Raw genomic sequence first — 18,340 nt, forward strand, 5'->3', positions numbered from 1 at the left:
ACATATGACCATTTTGCTTCGATACGTTGACTGCTACTAACAGTTGGTAAAGATATTACATCTTGAAGACAAATTTCAACTTTACTAGCAGGTAAAATTGTCGAGTGCTTAATAGATCATGTGATTAAAAGACATAGGCTTTTGCGGCAATTCTTTGAAACTGGTAAGTTTTTTGGGTTTTTCGACAGTGGTAAAATAGTTCTTTCTGACTTCTCCAGCACAAGGGCATGTATGTTTACAGGTGTCTGGCTTGGAAGCTCTTCCTGAGCGAATGGAATACTTGTGAGCGTTATATTTGTGGGTAGTTTTTAAATTCTGTTATTCAATAGACCAAATATACAGGCTGTCCCGTAAGCACATGATCAAAAAGGTAGTGCGATGTTCTTTGGATCAAAAGAAGACGATCTGCCCTAACTCTTATTAACAAAAAAGGTTTGGCTCATCTGCTATTGATGGTCAAAGTTATTCAAAACATTTGCCTTTTTTGAAATACAAATGTATATATTGTAAATCAATATATAAATTGAATGTATTCATTGAATTACCATTTACACACCTACTTACTTAAGACACTCTATTTAGTAGTCTGGTGAACACAGTGAGCGACATTCGGAATTTAAACTTCTTAACGAACTCTTTATTTCGGGATTGGAATTGAATTCGATCTGGAGCAATAATCGACATTGCGTCTAAAAATGTATCGAAAGTTTGAGGTGTCTGGAGACTTGCTGTTCAATAAAACTAGCGGAAAACTGAATGCACAGAGGAACGCTTAATACCGTTATTTTATTTTTCAAGTTGCAACGAAATGTCTGGATAAAACTGAAATGCTCAAAAGACTTATGCTGGTATCAAAACGACGAAATTAACGATGTAATTAAAGTTGTAATTCGGGAAATTTTATGCCTTTTATAAAATATAATAAAATTTGAACAGAATTTTGAATTTTTGTTTGTATAATTACATCTGTTGTTCATATCATTGATATCTTAATTTTGAAAAACCGAAACAATGCTTTGTATTTCAATGTGCAATTTTAGGCCGTTTGTGTTATTAGTTTACAAGCTCGTGCATACAAACTATAAAGTTTTATAAAAATTTTCAGCTCTTGATTTTTACGATCAGAAATACAAGATGATTCAAAATTGGCGTCATTCTTTTTAAGGGGTAACGGAGGCTCATTTGGAGAGAACGACTACCACGTATGTAAGATAAACAAAACACAAGGAGACACTAAAGCAATCGCTTATAGAACACCGGTACAAATTTCGCGTTATTAAAGGAGTTATTTAACCGAATAGGAGAAGCTGCTCGAGAAGAGTGGCTAATAAGGTGATTACACAGGCACTAACTTGTTCGGAGTTAAAAGACTCAAATGTATGTTTATGTGTAAACATGAATTCGAGGTTATGAGGACAATAATAGACATTTCGAAAAAGGACGTTCGACATTTAACGAATTCTATTGAATTTACCATTTATCCTTGCTTATTTTGTTGTCACTTTTTGCATAATTAATGTCCTGGTTACCGCAGTTTTTTATAATTACGAAGCAACAGGTATTTACGTTATGTTAGTTAGGCAGATAACCTTGGAAAACATTGTTGCCATCTTTCAGATATTGTTTTTGCAAATTTTTCAGTTTTTAACAACTTTTTTTAACCCTTTTTCTGTACTCCTAAAACACCGCCAGAGAACACCTCCAGAGGAATGGAATTTTGGATCACCCTGTATATTGCGGATATTCATCAGGTTTAAAGCAAACTGATCATAATCCCTGGCTAATTGTGTAAATATTTAAGCTAATTTATTAGTTTGTGTCAAATTTCCCATTCGGTGCAGTTGTATAGGGCTCGAAACTATTAGATACTCGTGCAATTTTCCATTTTTTGTGCAAAACGTTATTCTGATTTTATCACTTCACATTCTACTTCATAACTTGAATTAGAGGTTAACACAAACAAACACAAACATGTGAAAGCAAATTTATTCAATTACTAAACCATTAACAAACTTAAAACTCTATTTATTCTTATTATTTATTATTTATTATATTATTATTAAATTTTCCCTCATGTGCATATCAAACTATACTATATTCGATTAGTCAAGGTCGAGTTTTTTAAAGTTGCCGTAGTATCCTAAAGTATCATCATTTTGCAATTCTGCCGGTCTCAAAGATTCGTCTGTTCTCATGGTTTGAAGACGATCAAATCGAGGCGTCATTCTCTCAAATTCTTTCAATAGCAGTACTAAAATTGTTTTCCGTTATATCRTAATAGTGTGGAYCAAGAAGATAGTTACGTCTCAGCTCTTTCAGCGAGAGTCCTTCTCCACCTATGTCTGTAGGTAAAAGTGATTTATCAAAAGCTTCAAAGAGAACATCGCTGTTCCTGGACACTTTCATCTAAAACAAAATATTAGTTCGATTTTATTTGCGTGGCGAGAGGAATAGGTACGAACCCGATTTCTAATTTTTTCGACTGCAAGATGCATAGCTAATTTATTGACAAACGTATCAAGGTAAGGGTATGTGTTTACCACAAATATGGAAGCTACCCTGTAGCCGTACACCTTCTAAAAAACATTACATTAATTAAAAAACAGCAATTCCATGCAAGCCTTTTCAAATATGTTCAGTTTATATTGGAAAGGATTATATAAACATCATCTATTGTTCTTTGCATTTTTAGGTTCAATACATGATAAACTTTTCGTCCGCGGGTAGAAAATCCTGAAAATTTGTTTTGGTAATTGGATTTGATGAATGGAAAAATTGTAGATATCTGAAATTTTACATATCTTAATTTAGTTGAGATTTCGTTGATATATTTTATAGACGCTGGTTATATGCGTACTTGCAGAAAACATACAAGAAACAAGTTTATTTTATTGAAATCTATTATAAAAAAGCAGTTTTAAATTAAATTCTAAAATTTTAAAGAAATTTACTATGTAATTCACCCTACATTAGAATATGAAATTGACTGATTAGTTTTTGTCCTGAAACGTAAGTGGAAAATTAATCGAAAGTGTCACACTCACGTACTCTCTTTATAAGTTGAAAATCCAGAATACAACCACAGCTCGAAATAAAAAATGGAAACCTGATAGCACTACAAGCAGGAAGGATAACGAGAAAATATAATGCCAACAAGAGATATTTTTTTGCATATTCCAAAACTACCAACAAAGAATAAAAAATCATAAAACCGTTTCAATTGATATTGTTAATATTAAAGTATGCGACTTGCGTTAAACTTTGTTAATTCACAATATCACAAAGCAGAACCACTTTGAACTTTTTAGAATCTTTGAAAAAATCGGAGGAAGACGCTCCGACGGTTTAAAGAAGCTCTCGCTAATGGCTAGCGTTACTCTTTCGATTTGGATCATTTATTGATTCAATTATTAAATCGTTATGTGATATTTCATAAAGCTCATATTCCGTTTTATAAGTACTAATTTGCGATAATGGCTAAACTCACTCTGACTACGTCCTTTCTTAATTTAAAATGCTTACCTCAAAACAAATTGACATTTTCTTGAGAACCATCGGATGAGTTCTGGCTAGATGACCAATTTTGATCCCACTAGCATTGAAAATGATGTGAAAGTTGTAACATTTATCTTCCTGAATGATTACCTCAACCATATGAGTTATTTGGATGAAAAACAGTTCAATTTTGAAGTCTTCTGGATTGTAATCCGGATTTAGTTGCACGTAGAATATACGCTCATGGCTCTTCGTTGGCTTCGGAATGGGTACACAGTACCTAAATGGAAACAAAGACTCCTATTGAATTCAATATAATTTTTTCCTTAAGTGTTGTATGATATACCACAAAAGCCAGTTCAACCATCAAGTATACTCACGCTATTTCGCTATGCTTTATCACTTCAGGGGATGAAGGATGGACAGTAAATATTTCAGGCATAAGTCCTTTTATTGTGTAATACATATCTGTTCTCTTCTTGGCGTTTTCAATGCTGAACTTGCTAACTAATATGCAGTACAATAATCCATTTAATGCTAAAAATATTGTAAACAATTCTACATGTTTGTTGTGAACGGTAATTTATTTGCTCCTTAGATACTAAGAAACTAATTAATAATACTGCATACCACCTGTAATTTTCAAATTAATACACATTTTTGTGACCAGTAGTTATTTTTTTTTAATTTGAACTCAATAGTAACACATCGTTAAAAATCTGTAACCAATTCTGTGATTCTATTAAATATTAGTATATTTTTTCACTCATACTGTTTGGATTTTTTCAGGGTGTATTCTGCTGTGATTTAAATTGGCTTGCACTTACGAATTTTAAATAATTTATCGAATTTTGAATAACATTCGTTCGTATTGATTTAGAACTGATTCAGTAGTAGCACTGTAAGTCACACAGCACAGAAGTTGCTTTAGAACTGTTATAGAAAAAAATTAGATTAGGACAGTTAAACTATAAAAAATAAAAAAGTTTACATTTTTCAAAGAATTGAGTAGAATTTCCCCAGAGAAGCATAAATAAGAATTCGCCGATTATTGAAACCATTTCCTTTCAGGAAGATATCGCATCGCATATAGTCCAACCAACGTGATTGCATGAAAACTTGAAAATGGTTGCTTCTAAATAAGTATTACCAATTTGTTTAGAACGACAAATTTAACAATAAATTAAAAGCAATTTAAACTATCAGTGTTCATATATTACACAAAATCTATTGTATACATCTGCTCGTTTGATATAATGTGCATGCAACTTCACAAAGCGCCATTAAGAGTACGTACTAAATGATGAGATAAATCTGAATAATTGTTCAGTTTCCACAAATTTTTAATTTTTGAATTTTTTTGGCTCCAAAAGTTCTATCTCTACCATAAGCTATTTTAATATTAAAACATTAACTGATTTATAAAAGGACATATTTTGAAACACCAAAAGTAAATTTTATATTTATCAAATTTGAATCAAATAAGGCCAATTAGATATCAAAAATTTACAAAAAATATAAATTAAAATCGCATAATATTTTTTTCAATTACTATAATCTCATCTATTAAAATACTTATTATACTTAGTAGATCACGTGTATTCAAATGTTCCTGACATTTTTTTGCATTAATGTTCTAATACCCCTGAAGCACGTGATTTACTTGAAATGTAGTGGTATAATTGACCTTAATCCGTTTAACCTTGATGATAATGATAACTTGATGAGATCTTCAAAAACATCATGTGAAAAAATGTTGATTTTATGTGCTTCTTCAGAACTTAATTTTTCCATAGAGCCACAGTTTCAATTGGACAGCATGTGGAAAAAATAATTTAATTTGTATTAATTAATAAATGACGGATGAATGTTATCACAAAAAGATGAACGGCAATTGCATCGCTCTTAAAAAAAATATAATTTTTAGCGGGACATTTGGACAGCCTGCATAAATAAAATCTATTCCGAATTAGGCATTTAAGCTGGAATATATTTTGATATACGGTATGTTTAGAGGAATTATTTTCAGATATGGGTAAGCATAAATTCGTCTTGCAATAAAAAGCTGTACAATTAATTAAAAATCAACATATTGATGTACGAGTTGCAACATAGTGCAATAGAGAAAAACAACAAAAGAAAAAAGTGAATCGGTAAATATAGTCGCCAAACGACGTTATTTAAAGTAAATATATCGATTTTCAATTTTTTGCCGGCCGGAAAACTTATTAGCGGTAAACAATAGGTACATTATTTATGTTATTTATCCCTTCTTGAAAACTCAGGTGAGCAAAATCTTCGAAATAATTTAGCCTTTCATTCGGTCGATGAATATGAAATCATACCGGCGGAACATACTCTAAAAACGAATGAATAAATGGGAAAATTTTACTTTTGTGTTGAAAAGTGCCTTTTTGGAAGTACTAGTCGTTATTTGGCGTCATTAGTCGCGCACCATTGGCGTAATTTGTTTTTGTGTTCATCCACGGAATTTAAATTATAATTAGTAGTTTTTGCGGCTTTAATTTGAATGGCGTAGTGAAATGAGATTGTGCCTGTATGCTGGAAAATGTCTGAACAGAATACGTCATGATTATTATTGTTTAGCCCTACCCTCATATAAGCATCGCTGCCTTTTATACTAGAGGTGAGTTGTATATTACCAATATTAATACATGTTAAAATGTCGAAATTTTTTGGGTACAAAATCACTTATTTTTCCTAAGTGACACCAAATACTAGATATATTTATCAGGGCTAAATTATTATTCATGGGATTAATTAGTCAACTCAAAGCAGATTAAGTGTGCAGTCAGCATGAAGAAACAGTAGGTACTACAGAATTAAATTAAAATTAGTGCATATTAGGAATAATTGTTCTTTTATAGTATCTATTGTCAAATTTTTATTACGGTCGGTCAAAAAGTTTATACATATTTCCATAAAATCAGTCCAAAGCAGTTACAAAATATTAGATCGTTTTTAAGACCAGGTTGAGATCGTGAATTGGAACGGAAAACCAAAACCTGGTAACATATTTTCATTGGACGACTGGTTTACGTTTGTGGTGATAAAATATACTTGTAAAACACGGAATTATTGCGACTTAGAGAAACCATTTAGAAAAATATTCTACGATAATTAAAATCATGGCTTTCCAACTATTAACCGCCCAACATCTTTAAGCACCTTAATTTTGTCGCAATCATTACAGTGCACCAATTTTATTCAACATTTATTTATCTAAAATTGTACTGGGTGTCCCAATAACAGTGTAAAGCAAGTTTACTCTTAAGCGCTCTTATTTTATGTTGTCAAATGGCATTTGTCATACATAAAAGCTCATAATTGACTAGAAGGTGGGACAAAACAATTGCAGCACAGAAAAACATTTTTTTTTGTAGTGGAACACCCTTTATTTAATTAAAATTTTGAATTCCGATATGGGCAAGCATTTGACTATATTGAGGGTTACTCGGTTGGAACAATGAAAATTAAAATTTTTATGTTGCTGATAAATAGGCAATTTCCCAGTTATATTTATTCGCAAAATTTTGAAATTTGGTTTTAGAAAGAAATTTGGATCGAGCACTAACCCTATATTAATGTATGTTATACAAAATATTTGTATTTCATCTTACTAAGTGATCATAATAAACATCCAAATTATTTATTTTAGTTTTTATAAGCAAATTATTTTTTTTGCTACATAGTTCCGACAGTTGCCATCCGTTATAGTTTACGAGACAATTCAGTTTTTCAAAAAGGATCTGCTCTATTATCATTTTCTTACAATAATAATATACTAACAATATATTACTAAACTAATTTGACATTATAAAGCATATCAAATGCATAAAAATTTAAGAAAACAAATTACAAATACGCATTCTTTTAGATGTTCCTTGAATAACTTGAATAACAAAACTTAACTTTTTTGCTTATTTAGTCTCACTTTTGGTAACTGAAAACTTAAAATTTGCTATATTTCCATTCTTCGTATTATCTTTGGTATTGACTTCTTATGCACATACAAGCAGTCCTTCCCACGGAAAAGTTATATGGAGTGACATAATATGACCTATGCTCCTTACAAGGTTTTTTAATATTCAATAAACTAATTTTATAAAATACGGGGTGTGCCATTTTAAATTATTATTTTGTCAGTTTGAAAATATGCTAAATTGAACCTTTATTATGATCACCCTGCATTATAAAATATAAATATTTTGTATTGCATGGGTTGGTGGGACATACATCCTTTTCCCTGCCAAATTTCAAAATTGTATTTAAATATTACGAAAGAAAATCACTTATTTCTACAAGAAAATGTTTACCTTCAATTTATAAGGAACTTTTCAAGGAGGTTTTAATATACTGTAAACTATTTTGATTCTATTTAAACAATTACAGGTTTTAGGAATTTCAAACGATTCTAACTTAATTTACATTATTTCTGTAACGCATAGCATAATTTGATAAAATATTGACTAGTGATATGAGGATCTGGGATTATTTCTTGGTTAAAGTTGATGTCTTGAAATTTAAATGTTGTTTTTATTTTTGATTTGATAATGTGTGAAGGATTTATTACTATTTAGATAATATTTATTCACGTCTTATCGTTTTTTGAGATCTTTCATTCATTAGTCAGTTGGCAAGTATAGCGAAAATACTTCTAGCATAAGGTTAAAATATACGACACAACAGGTAATATACAAAAGATGTAAATTTAAAACTTTTTCTATACAATTTTAAAATTATCAACTTTTTGTACTTTCCATTGCGTATTTCTTTTACTTGTAACATGTAGCATGCACGTATATAAAAATACATATTTTGCGTCAATAGGTACTTACTAGGCATTTCTGGCCAATGTGATTGCTTTTCACTCCATTTTCTGAGAATATCGACATATTGCTCCACTTCCTTCTGAGTTTTTCCAAACTCGTTAAATATTTTTTCGTAAAAAATAGCTTCATTGGTTTCGAGATATGATGGTGGTGTCATCGTTGACTGAATTTAAGTTACTCACTGAGATTGCATTTAAAAATCAACATCTGAAATCATGTCCAGGGAGTAAAGTGGGCCAATTAATGTTTTTTTTTTATGAAATGCAAAATTTATTTAGACGCGAAAAAAATCAACTGATTTAGTTTAATTTGATGTACTTATCTGCTAAAGCGATGTTGTGCTATAATTAAATACAATTATGTAATTATATTAATTTTTTTTTTAATCCGTTCTGTTCAATTCAAATCAATTTTAAGGCAATGTCCTTACTGCATACAAAAATTAGTGCATATTTGCTAATAGGAAATTTAAATTATTAACTAATGGCGCGCTAATTGGAATAGTAATTAGCAGACATTGATGTCAATTAGAATTAACATTTATTTTAATAGTATATTACATAATTGACCGCCCGAAAAAATACAAAGTAACTAAAACCATATCATAAACATCATAAAACCGGAATTATTTGTGTTTTTGAAAACAAAGTTTTAGTAATTTTTCCATTGTTCATGGTCACTGTTATCTGGGTTAGTATTATGTTATGTTGGTACGTTTCTTACGGAACATTTTGGTATATAAATGCAACGCAGGAATTTAAACCTTTATAATCAATGGTCAGTTCGTCGATGCCAAATCACAGAAACTAGCGAGATTAAAAATTATAGGTGTCTGGGCAAGATTAAATTTTTTGTTTGGTATAGATAAAAATGGGAGAACGATGATTCCACTAGATCCACCACTCAAATCTACAACTTAAACATTATATTAGATTCTTCTAGAGACTTCGCTTTGTTGAATTTTTGAATAAGATAAGAAGATGGTATAATTAATGATAGAATTGGCATCCCTATGAAAGGGTCGGTCTCTATATCGGCAGGTAAATATGTGAATATATAAATATACACATTTTACTTATATTTTAACCTTCGCGTTCCTCTTAATATACGCTTGAATAGGAGCAACATTTTATTCAGGTATCGTTCAAAGATAACCAATTTAGAGTTTCTTGGCCAATGTTTTGATTGTCTGAATTAGACACGATTTTACGCTGCAAATTGCAAGGAGCAAAGTTATTTTAAATAGAAAAATTCTTAGTTCAGAGGCTGAGTTTTTTTCTTTAAACCTCCTTTAATCACGAGCTATTGGGTTAAAAAAAACAGAGTTTGTTGATGGACAAGAAATTCTGATGGCGGTTGGTACAAAGCACCATTAAAAAAATTGCTAGAAAACAGACAACTTGAACTACTTACACATTGCCAAAAAATTTTTTTTTCTATGAAGGCGTCCCTCAATTTTGCGTTTCCTCTTTCTTGATAGGAAATACTGACAAGACCAGCGTACTCATATTTTGTAGGACAAACATGAAATTAACAAAACATGGTACATATCACAATATGCGTACGGCATATCACAATACGAGGTCAAAAGCGGTAGAAAAACTACAGACACCACCAGGCAGACATTCCAATGTTATGGTTTCATAAATAGAAACTGAAAGCACATGTTTTGAAAAGATACTAATCGTATAGACAAGCGAAAAAACTAAACAATACATAAAGAAAACGGAATTGTTAGCAAAGTAAAACAAAATTTTTAAACTGGACTATACTAAACTTGCCTAACAAGACCAACTAAACAATCCCGACTTTAGTTCTCTTCCCCGAACTTTCCAGCATACTTTAAGATCATAATCAACATTAAAAGTTAATTTATTTTTCCTTGGTTAGTAGTAAATATTCTCTTGATAATAACATTAGTTACTGTCATAGGCTGACTGGCAAATTGGTAGATGTGGTTCTTCCGTCGAAATAAATTATGTATATTGTATGTATATTTATGTACTTACAAAGCCTGTCATTTACTTCAAATTAATGCTCTATTTAATGTTATTTAAATGTTGAGGTAATTTGCTGCAACTGTTCAAATGCTCTTCATGGCAATTTTTACGTCTCAGTTTTAACTATATATTTTAATACTCTGACTTTAGTTTTCTTTAGTGCAGTTTTTAAATAGACCAAAAATGGAAAATAATATTTTGCTCGCAAGGATTCAGATGCTTCTAGACTATTTTTCAGACAAGAAATATTTTCAATTTACATAAATGGACATAATTGACAATAACAAATATAGCCTAAGAAAGTTTAGCAGAAAGTGACGGTTTAATGATAATTTGTTCATGCCTGCCCGTGGCTGAAAGTAGTGATCGGGGAAGAAAAATTAACATCACATCGGCTTTCCTGCTATCTGGTGACAAGGCCCACATATGATAATATAATACATAAAAACATGAAGTTATTTACTGATTTTAAATATGAAATTCCGGTGGGAGAACAGCAATGCCCTGGAAAATATTGCAGTAGACGGAAATGCAGACAGTCTTCTGATAAATTATCGTCATTTTAAGGTATCGTTTGCGACTGAAAATTAAACCAGTTGTTACTTATTGTAGATGCGTATGAGTTAATTGTCTCGTTTTACATTAAACACGATACACTTGAAAACTAACGTCTCTAGGCTTCGACAAGTACATGAGTCAAGTGTCCCAGCAAAATACTTAAAAAATGTTACTTTCAAGTTTTTGGATAATGTGCTCTTAAACAATTTTATGAAACTTTTTATAAGTTGAATGTATTCTTGCCAAAAGGGACCTTCATTCAACGAGTCACAGCAAGAAAGGAAAGTTTCTTCAATTTGCCCAGCAGAAAACAGTCCTATGGTGACTTCGTGTAGAGTGTTCATTTGGGACAACTTCTGCTTCTAGCCGAAACGGATTGATTTGAATTGATTGAAACTATTGAAAATTTTTTTATTATACATATCTTTTTCGGCTCGTTTTTAAATAGTGTGGTTGCACTTCGCATTCTTAATCTAACTATTTTAATATCCGCGGGGAATTCATAATTTTAACCCGCATTTTGTTTTATCTGGTTTGTATGAGAAGCGATAACTTTATTTATGTCTTTCTTATGAGGGGATGGTTTAAGTCGGGGAGAACGGTGACTATAGGTGAATCGGGAGAGTAACAAAACCAATTTTTGTTACTATTATTCCATTACAAAAACACTTAATTTTCTCATATAGTTCGAATATCTGTTATAAAACTAATAGTGTTCCTATAATACTTATTTATGACATAGACAACCTTATGCATTGAATGAACTGAGTATATCAAATGTAATCGATGATTTAGCCGATGTATTGGGCTCAGTTAATCTATAGTAAAACTTCGGAAATCTCTGCAGGATTCCAAAAATTCCATGAACCAATCTGGCATTTCAACCTTGGAATTTGCCATATCTTGAATTTTATCAAATATTGCTTTCGCATCTTCAAATTTTTTTATCATCAGAACTGAAAACAAAGTGACCTAAGTTATTTTATATTTTAATATTATCATTATTATAATTATATACTTCGCAATTCCTCTAGTGATTGTTCTTCACCACCGAAATCCTTAGGTATAATTGATTTATCGAACATTTCAAAAAGGATGTCTGTGTTCTTGCATATTTTAACCTGAAAGAACATGATTCATTTTATAATTAATATAATCAAATAGTATGCTGTCTTGTATCTCTTTCTTATTCCCAACCGATTTGAGTTGAACTTTATGTTTATTTTAGAGAAAATTATTATGCTTTTCGATTTTTAAAATTTCTTCAATTCCTCTTAAGGCAAAGTAATTTCTGTATTCTGTTCTGTTTTCTACCAACTTCGTCATAAGGCACCTCATAACGTTTTACTGCACGAATACAGTTATTGTATGTAAATTAATCCGTTTTTTAGAATAGTAGTAAATGAAAATGGTGATTAAATTTTCTGGCTTACCTTACTTTTCAATTTTTCAGACAAAAAAGGAAGGAAAATTGTTCTGAGCATGGTATCTAAAAAGGGAGGAAAATTGATGCCACATATTGAAGCAACTCTGTTGGCATACACTTCCTGAAAATAAAGCAACCTTTATATCTTTGATTGGTAAAAATGCCAAAGTGTTTAATTTGCTTTTGTTAATTTTACCTCGAAACAAAGTGCAAAATCCTTAATAACCCTGGGATTCAGCTTTTTAATATGTTCCGATCTAGCTCCAATCCAATCAAAAACAATGTGCCAGTTGTAACATTCAGCTTCTTGCAATATTAACTCTAATATGTGTACAAACTGAATCAGAACAAATTCATGTTTGAACTCTTCTGGTTGATAATTGGGGTTCAATTGCATGAAAATTACGCGTTCACAGTTCTGGGTATATTTAGGTAGAAAAACACAATATCTAAAATGAAGAAGAAATATAATTGATTGGATGTGGAAATAATTCCATTCAGTCAGTTCTTCTTCCGCCAAATGCCCGGTCAATGCGATTTTTTCTTAGCACTAGAGAGTTTTTAGGCCCCTTAAAATTACATTGGCCTTAAACACTGAACGTTATTGTGATCATGCGCAGTGTTAAAAATAAGGTGTTCAGGCAAATAACGTTAAGGGCGTTTTTTAGTATTTGATACCGTGTTTGTTGCACTCTTAATAAAATAAACCTCACTTTATTGTTTTCTTATCCCGTTTTGTTTGGAAAAGTTTCAAAGCTAGTTTAAGTTTGTATTGTTATTAAACAAAAAGTGGCTAAGATGGAGGAAAATATTGAAGCTGCCTTTCTGCGCCGGAATGAACAGGGAGATGTGGATCACGATTTAATAAGAAGCTTAATTTTACACGACATCTTTGACCCATTTGTTGTTGCAAACCAAAGAGCTATTTTTAATTTAGAAAATATTGAGCCCAGAGATTGCCTTATCAATTTTAAGTTTCAAAAAGAACATATTCCGTACATATTAAATAAAAATTCAAAACCAAATAGTTAGGTTATGGGTTAGAAGTTAGAACCTGTCTGTGCGCTGTTAGTAGTCTTGCCAAAGTTAAAATTAACCCAAACAATTTTCACATACAATCCGTAATTACGCAATAATGGCGTAAATCAAATCAATGAAAAAGCATTAATTAAATTTACAATACCGTTCTTATTCTATACTACCCGCTTATTTTATTAATAATATTAGAAGTAAGTCAAATATGTCAACACCGTCGTTCTGCTTTTTAACGGGATGCTTATTAACGTTACCGCTACTCCTACGTAAATAAAGGAACACGTTATCCTCTAATAACGTAAATGGTTATTTCTTTACTAATGCGCATGCTCAGAATAACGGATAACGCAAAACTTGTTGTAATTAAGAGGCCTAAAAACTCCCTATTACTTCAACAAACAACGTTCTCTATTTCCAAATTTTACTATAAATGAAAATATTACATTGTGCCTTGCACTTTTCCCTAAACTAGTTTTTATATTTAATAGATAAGGTTTATCGAAATGCATTCTGCGATGATGCTTTGTATATATTTATTGTTTTTTTTCTACTTATTCCTTCGCCTTTGTAAGTTAATGTTAAGAAGTGCTTGGGTTTGATTTCATTTTTCGGATTTGTACTAGTTCCAGGTATTTTATTTTTCGGTTTGGAGTCGTTTTGTTTCTTCTTATTATCGGACTCATTTGTAGTCCAACATTTATAAAGTCCGTTAACATCCGGATTCAACACGATCTGAATGACTGAAAGTCTCACAAGGATACTGGCATTAAATAAGAACTGACCGATTTCTAAAGAAAAGCGTGCAGTCGTTTTGGGTTTAATTTAATAATTTGGTAAAATATGATGGTATTGCCACGCGATTAAAATTAAATGCAAGAAATTTTGGTCAAGGTGCGTTGTGAATTCGGTGACGATTACAATCCTATGTGTGAATTAATTATTCAATATCCAATGCCATTTTTTACTTTCTTCGTTAAGGAGTTGTTGATTTTCGCTTAATTCGAGAAACAAAACATTAGAAATTTTCAGCAGAACAACGATTTGTGACGAAAACATCTAAACATCTGAAGATAACATTGATGGTGCAATGAGGTACATTGAGGTATCATAATCTTAGCATTAGCTTAGATGTAGCATTTGAACGAAATAGCTCATTAGCTAAAGTTAAATCAAGATTGATGATCATTTTACTCACATTTTTTCTTAAATTTGTTACGTTTCTTCAATTCGCTCTTGAACCCAATCCTAAATTTTTCATTTTTCTTGTAATTTACTCTGCATTAGTTTGAACGAAATTTCGTGCATTTTCGTTTTATCAATTAGGCTTTTTTACTCGATCTCTGTGAAGTTGATTTCCTGTCCCAAAATAAATTTTCGCTTTTAACTAGCCGTTTTTTGTATTATTTTCACCGCTCACGGGGTCTTCAATGCTGCATCTCTTTCAAAATCTGGCAATCACACAACAAACGAGTTAAAATATGAAAATAATCAGCGTTTAGGCCTAGTGGCAGAGATGTTGGTCACTTATTCTGAACACTGAAATACAGGGTGTCCTAGTAGTATGAGATAGATAGCTTTATTACATTTAAATCGATAGAGATAGGCAAAAAATAAAAACACGATGGCTCTAAATATTTTGACCTGCCCTCGATAAAATTATTTTCAACCATACGCTCATGAAAGGGCTTCCGGCACCAACTTTCTTCATTTCTGCAATACATTTACAAAAATTGATACCCCGTCGTCGATCATTTGCTCCAACCGTTGACCAGCAATTTTAATTTTTTACTTAAAGTGACACTTGCAAAGAATCTTTTGAAAATTAGTTTCTCAGAAACGATGTGATAACAATCTTCTTCTGTTGCTTCTTCTTAGAGGAAGTAATTGTCGTTCTTTGTCGAACTTTCAAGTTTAATTCCCTGCTCAGATGTATTTTTTCTACATATGATCAAAGTTTCTATAGCTAAGAATATAGTCAAAACACAAACTAAAAAAATTGAACAAATCTCGCAGTAAATTGATAAGTACATTGTTTCAAATAATCCGAATAAGTTATGTTGTAGTTTTAAGTCTATTTCCGAAACAATATTTTTACACTTACGTAACTTTGCTGTGTTGCAAGAGCTCCACGGAAAGAGGATGGACAGAATAAACTTTGGGCATTATCAAGGGGATGTAGTAATACATATCAATTCTTTTTTTGACTTCTTCCAGGCTGAAGTTGCAAGCAACAATACAAAACAAGCAATAATTAATGGCTGAAATAAATAAAGCATCATTGAATCGCTTAAGCAGTCAGTTAGTGAATAAATAGGTCAAAAATTCCGATAGAAATAATTACTTACGAGGTGCTTCTCGATGCCGAACTCCTTCCTCTGTCCATTTCAGAAGCATTTCCACACATTTGCATACTTCAGCTTTGGTTTTTCCGAACTCTTTTTGCACTTGCTGATAAAATGGGCTCACATCAGTGCCTAAAATTTCCTGGGACATCTTCAAATGCTCGTCTGTCCAGAATCGGCCAGTCGTTGAAATACAAAAGGATAAATAAATAGCTATATAAAAGAAGGCTGCGACGCAGAATGTTGGATTGTAATTCACAATGTATTGCAGTTAATTGATGTTAATGCAGTTAATTGATTTCATTTCATTTCCGACAATTGAACTGAAAGTGTTTTATACGAGGGGTTTTGTACTAAGTCCGAAAGAATTAGTAAGTCATAATTCTTTACGTATCAAGAGGTTATAATGGATTAGTTAAATTGACGAAATATTGCTCGGTTTCGTGTTTAACAAAATGCCATTTATACATTTGTAGTATTCAAAAAGTATGTGAAATTTAACAATATTTTAAATAGTTAGTGCACATTGGTTTACATTTACAACTTTTCCTTTCAAAATACTATCAATAAGACTAACCTGACTTAGTATTTGTGTACGAATATTATTTTATTCCTAGGAGCGTTTCATGGATATGCCTCAAACAATTAAAATAAATTTATATCAGAATTAATATATGCACAGATCGATTTGGCTAAATATTTGTTAATCAAATTAAACTCTTTAATATCGAAGAGTTTTGAGCGACGATCGATGTTTTTAAACTACCACAGGAATTCGGCATTGTTCTGGCAACCTTAAAAATTATAAGTCGAAATAATAACTAGTTTACAAAATACTGAAAATGCGTTTAGGGAAAACTGTAACAGATTTGTCAACATTGTCAAGCTTGTAAAAATTCTTTGCTTTGATTGATTTTAACTCTAAGCTTAGTAGAATGACCCATATTTTTTAAATGACCCAAATAGAAATAAACGTGTATGGTTAAATCTGACGCGCCATCTAAAGAGCTTTCGTGCCTTAAACCCACTATATTTATATTCCTAATCAATTCTAATCCGATTGCCTCTATTTATTTATGTGGAAGCGGAAACATAAGGACACGGAAATTGGAAATGCGGAATTCCCTGTATATCGTTAATTATATATTATATATTAATATTTTTTTACGTTCATTTATCACAATCAGCTAGAAATTACACGTTTTTTGAACATTACATTTTCAGCGGAGTGTCTCTCATAAGGAAATATGCATTTCTGCCCGCGTGGAATGTTCTGATCTGCTCATCTTCATTTTTCATTTCTCGTTTCTCAAAAACTTAAATGTTGTGTTTGTCGTTCCGTTTTTGTAATGTAAATAGGTTAATAAATGTGTTACCTAGATTAAATTTGTCTTAATTTATAATCGAATACTGTTCTAACTTCTAACAGGTTTTTATATTCTAGCTTGGAAAAGCTCATTTAACAAACATGGTAACAAAACAGAACAAAACCCTTAAAAGAATGCGAAGACGATTATAAAAAGTGTAACTATTTATGTAAAAAATAATTGTCAGAATTTTAAAGGTATCCGTTTCATTTTATATGCGCTTACATTCTTCAAGTGAGATGAAAATATCGCCTTTAAATTTAAATAACTACTCAGATCCGTATAACCTCTTGTTACTTGTACTAGCTATTTAATATTTAACTTTCACTTTGATTTACTGGGTTTGTTTAAGTTTTTAATTAATTTTACATTACTTACTTATTGTTCCAACTTTATTATTTTTTTAATAGTTCCATAACTGTCCGTAGAAATTGTATATAGGTATTGTATGTGCAATGGAATCTGATTTATAGTGTAGCCATATAAATTTCTATTAACTTTAAAACCTCACTAAGCAACTAATCTACGAAGTCCGAAATATAAATTTGCGAAACTATGTGTTGAAGATACTTACAGCAACTCACAAAAGCGGTCTTTTATTATTAACTCAATTTAAATACGTTCTTTAGGAAATCTTTTACTGCTAAGTCAGGACTGTTTATAGAGGAAAATATTAATATCCCATTGTGTATCCTGTTATCTGTGTACCAAATGTAAATGAGGTATAAATGTTGATTCAAAATAAATATTTTTCCATATCAAATAGCACTTTGATATGTTTAATCAAATTCAAATAAATCAACAGTCTTGTAAATTACCCCGGTAAAATCTACTGTAATTCTTCGTTTTTTAGTCTTATGTAAAAATGCAACAACCGGAAACATAATTTATATTTTTAAATGCTGGTTTGATCACATTTAAAAAATAAAAGACTTATATAGAAGTGGCAAGTAGATACTTATTTGTAAATTTTGCTTTCCTAAAATTTACAAATTTATTTAATAATAAATAATTAATTATTAATTAATAAAAATAATAATTAATTATAACGAATATTCTCTTAAAGCAATTTCTCGTAGTTTGAACGATTGAAATACAACATATTACAACAATCATCGAACCGAGACTAAAATTTGCAGTTTACCACATTATATTATGAGATGCTCAACAAATTATTCAAACTTTTGTGAAAGACTTACCCTGTGCAACATGCTTAACTGTAGTATGCACCTACAAATTTTCTCTAATTTTCTCACTCTAAATA

At 31.0% G+C, this 18,340-nt stretch overlaps 2 protein-coding genes across 10 annotated transcripts; both read right to left on the reverse strand.

Annotated features, from left to right (window-relative positions):
• Positions 1–1,968: 1,968 nt before the first annotated feature.
• Positions 1,969–11,304, reverse strand: LOC109546927. Of its 2 annotated transcripts, XM_019918102.2 has the most exons (6): positions 8,355–11,304; positions 3,876–4,032; positions 3,523–3,775; positions 2,463–2,576; positions 2,304–2,406; positions 1,969–2,251 (listed from the first exon to the last, which is right to left on the reverse strand). In XM_019918102.2, the coding sequence occupies exons 1-6, from the start codon at positions 8,503–8,505 to the stop codon at positions 2,103–2,105; spliced, it is 927 nt and encodes a 308-aa protein (XP_019773661.1). In that variant the 5' UTR covers positions 8,506–11,304; the 3' UTR covers positions 1,969–2,102. The 2 variants fall into 2 exon arrangements, with proteins under 2 accessions (XP_019773661.1, XP_019773662.1); XM_019918103.2 differs by lacking the exon at positions 2,463–2,576.
• Positions 11,305–11,531: 227 nt separating this feature from the next.
• On the reverse strand, positions 11,532–17,717 carry LOC109546926. Of its 8 annotated transcripts, XM_019918098.2 has the most exons (8): positions 17,651–17,717; positions 17,455–17,599; positions 15,713–15,903; positions 15,469–15,625; positions 12,529–12,781; positions 12,340–12,453; positions 11,925–12,027; positions 11,532–11,862 (listed from the first exon to the last, which is right to left on the reverse strand). In XM_019918098.2, exons 3-8 carry the CDS (start codon positions 15,858–15,860, stop codon positions 11,720–11,722), a joined length of 918 nt encoding a protein of 305 aa, XP_019773657.1. In that variant the 5' UTR covers positions 15,861–15,903; positions 17,455–17,599; positions 17,651–17,717; the 3' UTR covers positions 11,532–11,719. The 8 variants fall into 8 exon arrangements, with proteins under 8 accessions (XP_019773657.1, XP_048522607.1, XP_048522608.1 ...); XM_048666650.1 differs by lacking the exon at positions 17,455–17,599 and having other exon boundaries at positions 15,713–15,874; positions 17,651–17,707; XM_048666651.1 differs by lacking the exon at positions 17,651–17,717 and having other exon boundaries at positions 15,713–15,841; positions 17,455–17,644.
• Between the last annotated feature and the right edge of the window lie 623 nt (positions 17,718–18,340).

This window comes from Dendroctonus ponderosae, unplaced genomic scaffold (assembly GCF_020466585.1).
Source record: "Dendroctonus ponderosae isolate FM_Combo_2020 unplaced genomic scaffold, Dpon_F_20191213v2 Dpon_F_20191213_5, whole genome shotgun sequence".
In the NCBI taxonomy this organism is placed as follows: Eukaryota; Metazoa; Arthropoda; class Insecta; order Coleoptera; family Curculionidae; genus Dendroctonus; species Dendroctonus ponderosae.

Bases quoted from the DNA above. Each gene is read 5' to 3' on its own strand.
- LOC109546926 (XM_019918098.2), bottom strand. From the start codon at position 15,860: ATGTCCCAGGAAATTTTAGGCACTGATGTGAGCCCATTTTATCAGCAA. The intron at 15,626-15,712 runs GTAAGTAATTAT...TATTTATTTCAG, and splicing joins TCGGCATCGAGAAGCACCTC to CCATTAATTATTGCTTGTTT. The intron at 12,454-12,528 runs GTAAAATTAACA...CTTTATTTTCAG, and splicing joins ATTTTGCACTTTGTTTCGAG to GAAGTGTATGCCAACAGAGT.
- LOC109546927 (XM_019918102.2), bottom strand. From the start codon at position 8,505: ATGACACCACCATCATATCTCGAAACCAATGAAGCTATTTTTTACGAA. The intron at 4,033-8,354 runs GTAAGTACCTAT...CAATATTTTTAG, and splicing joins ACATTGGCCAGAAATGCCTA to CATTAAATGGATTATTGTAC. The intron at 3,776-3,875 runs GTGAGTATACTT...GTTTCCATTTAG, and splicing joins ATAAAGCATAGCGAAATAGC to GTACTGTGTACCCATTCCGA.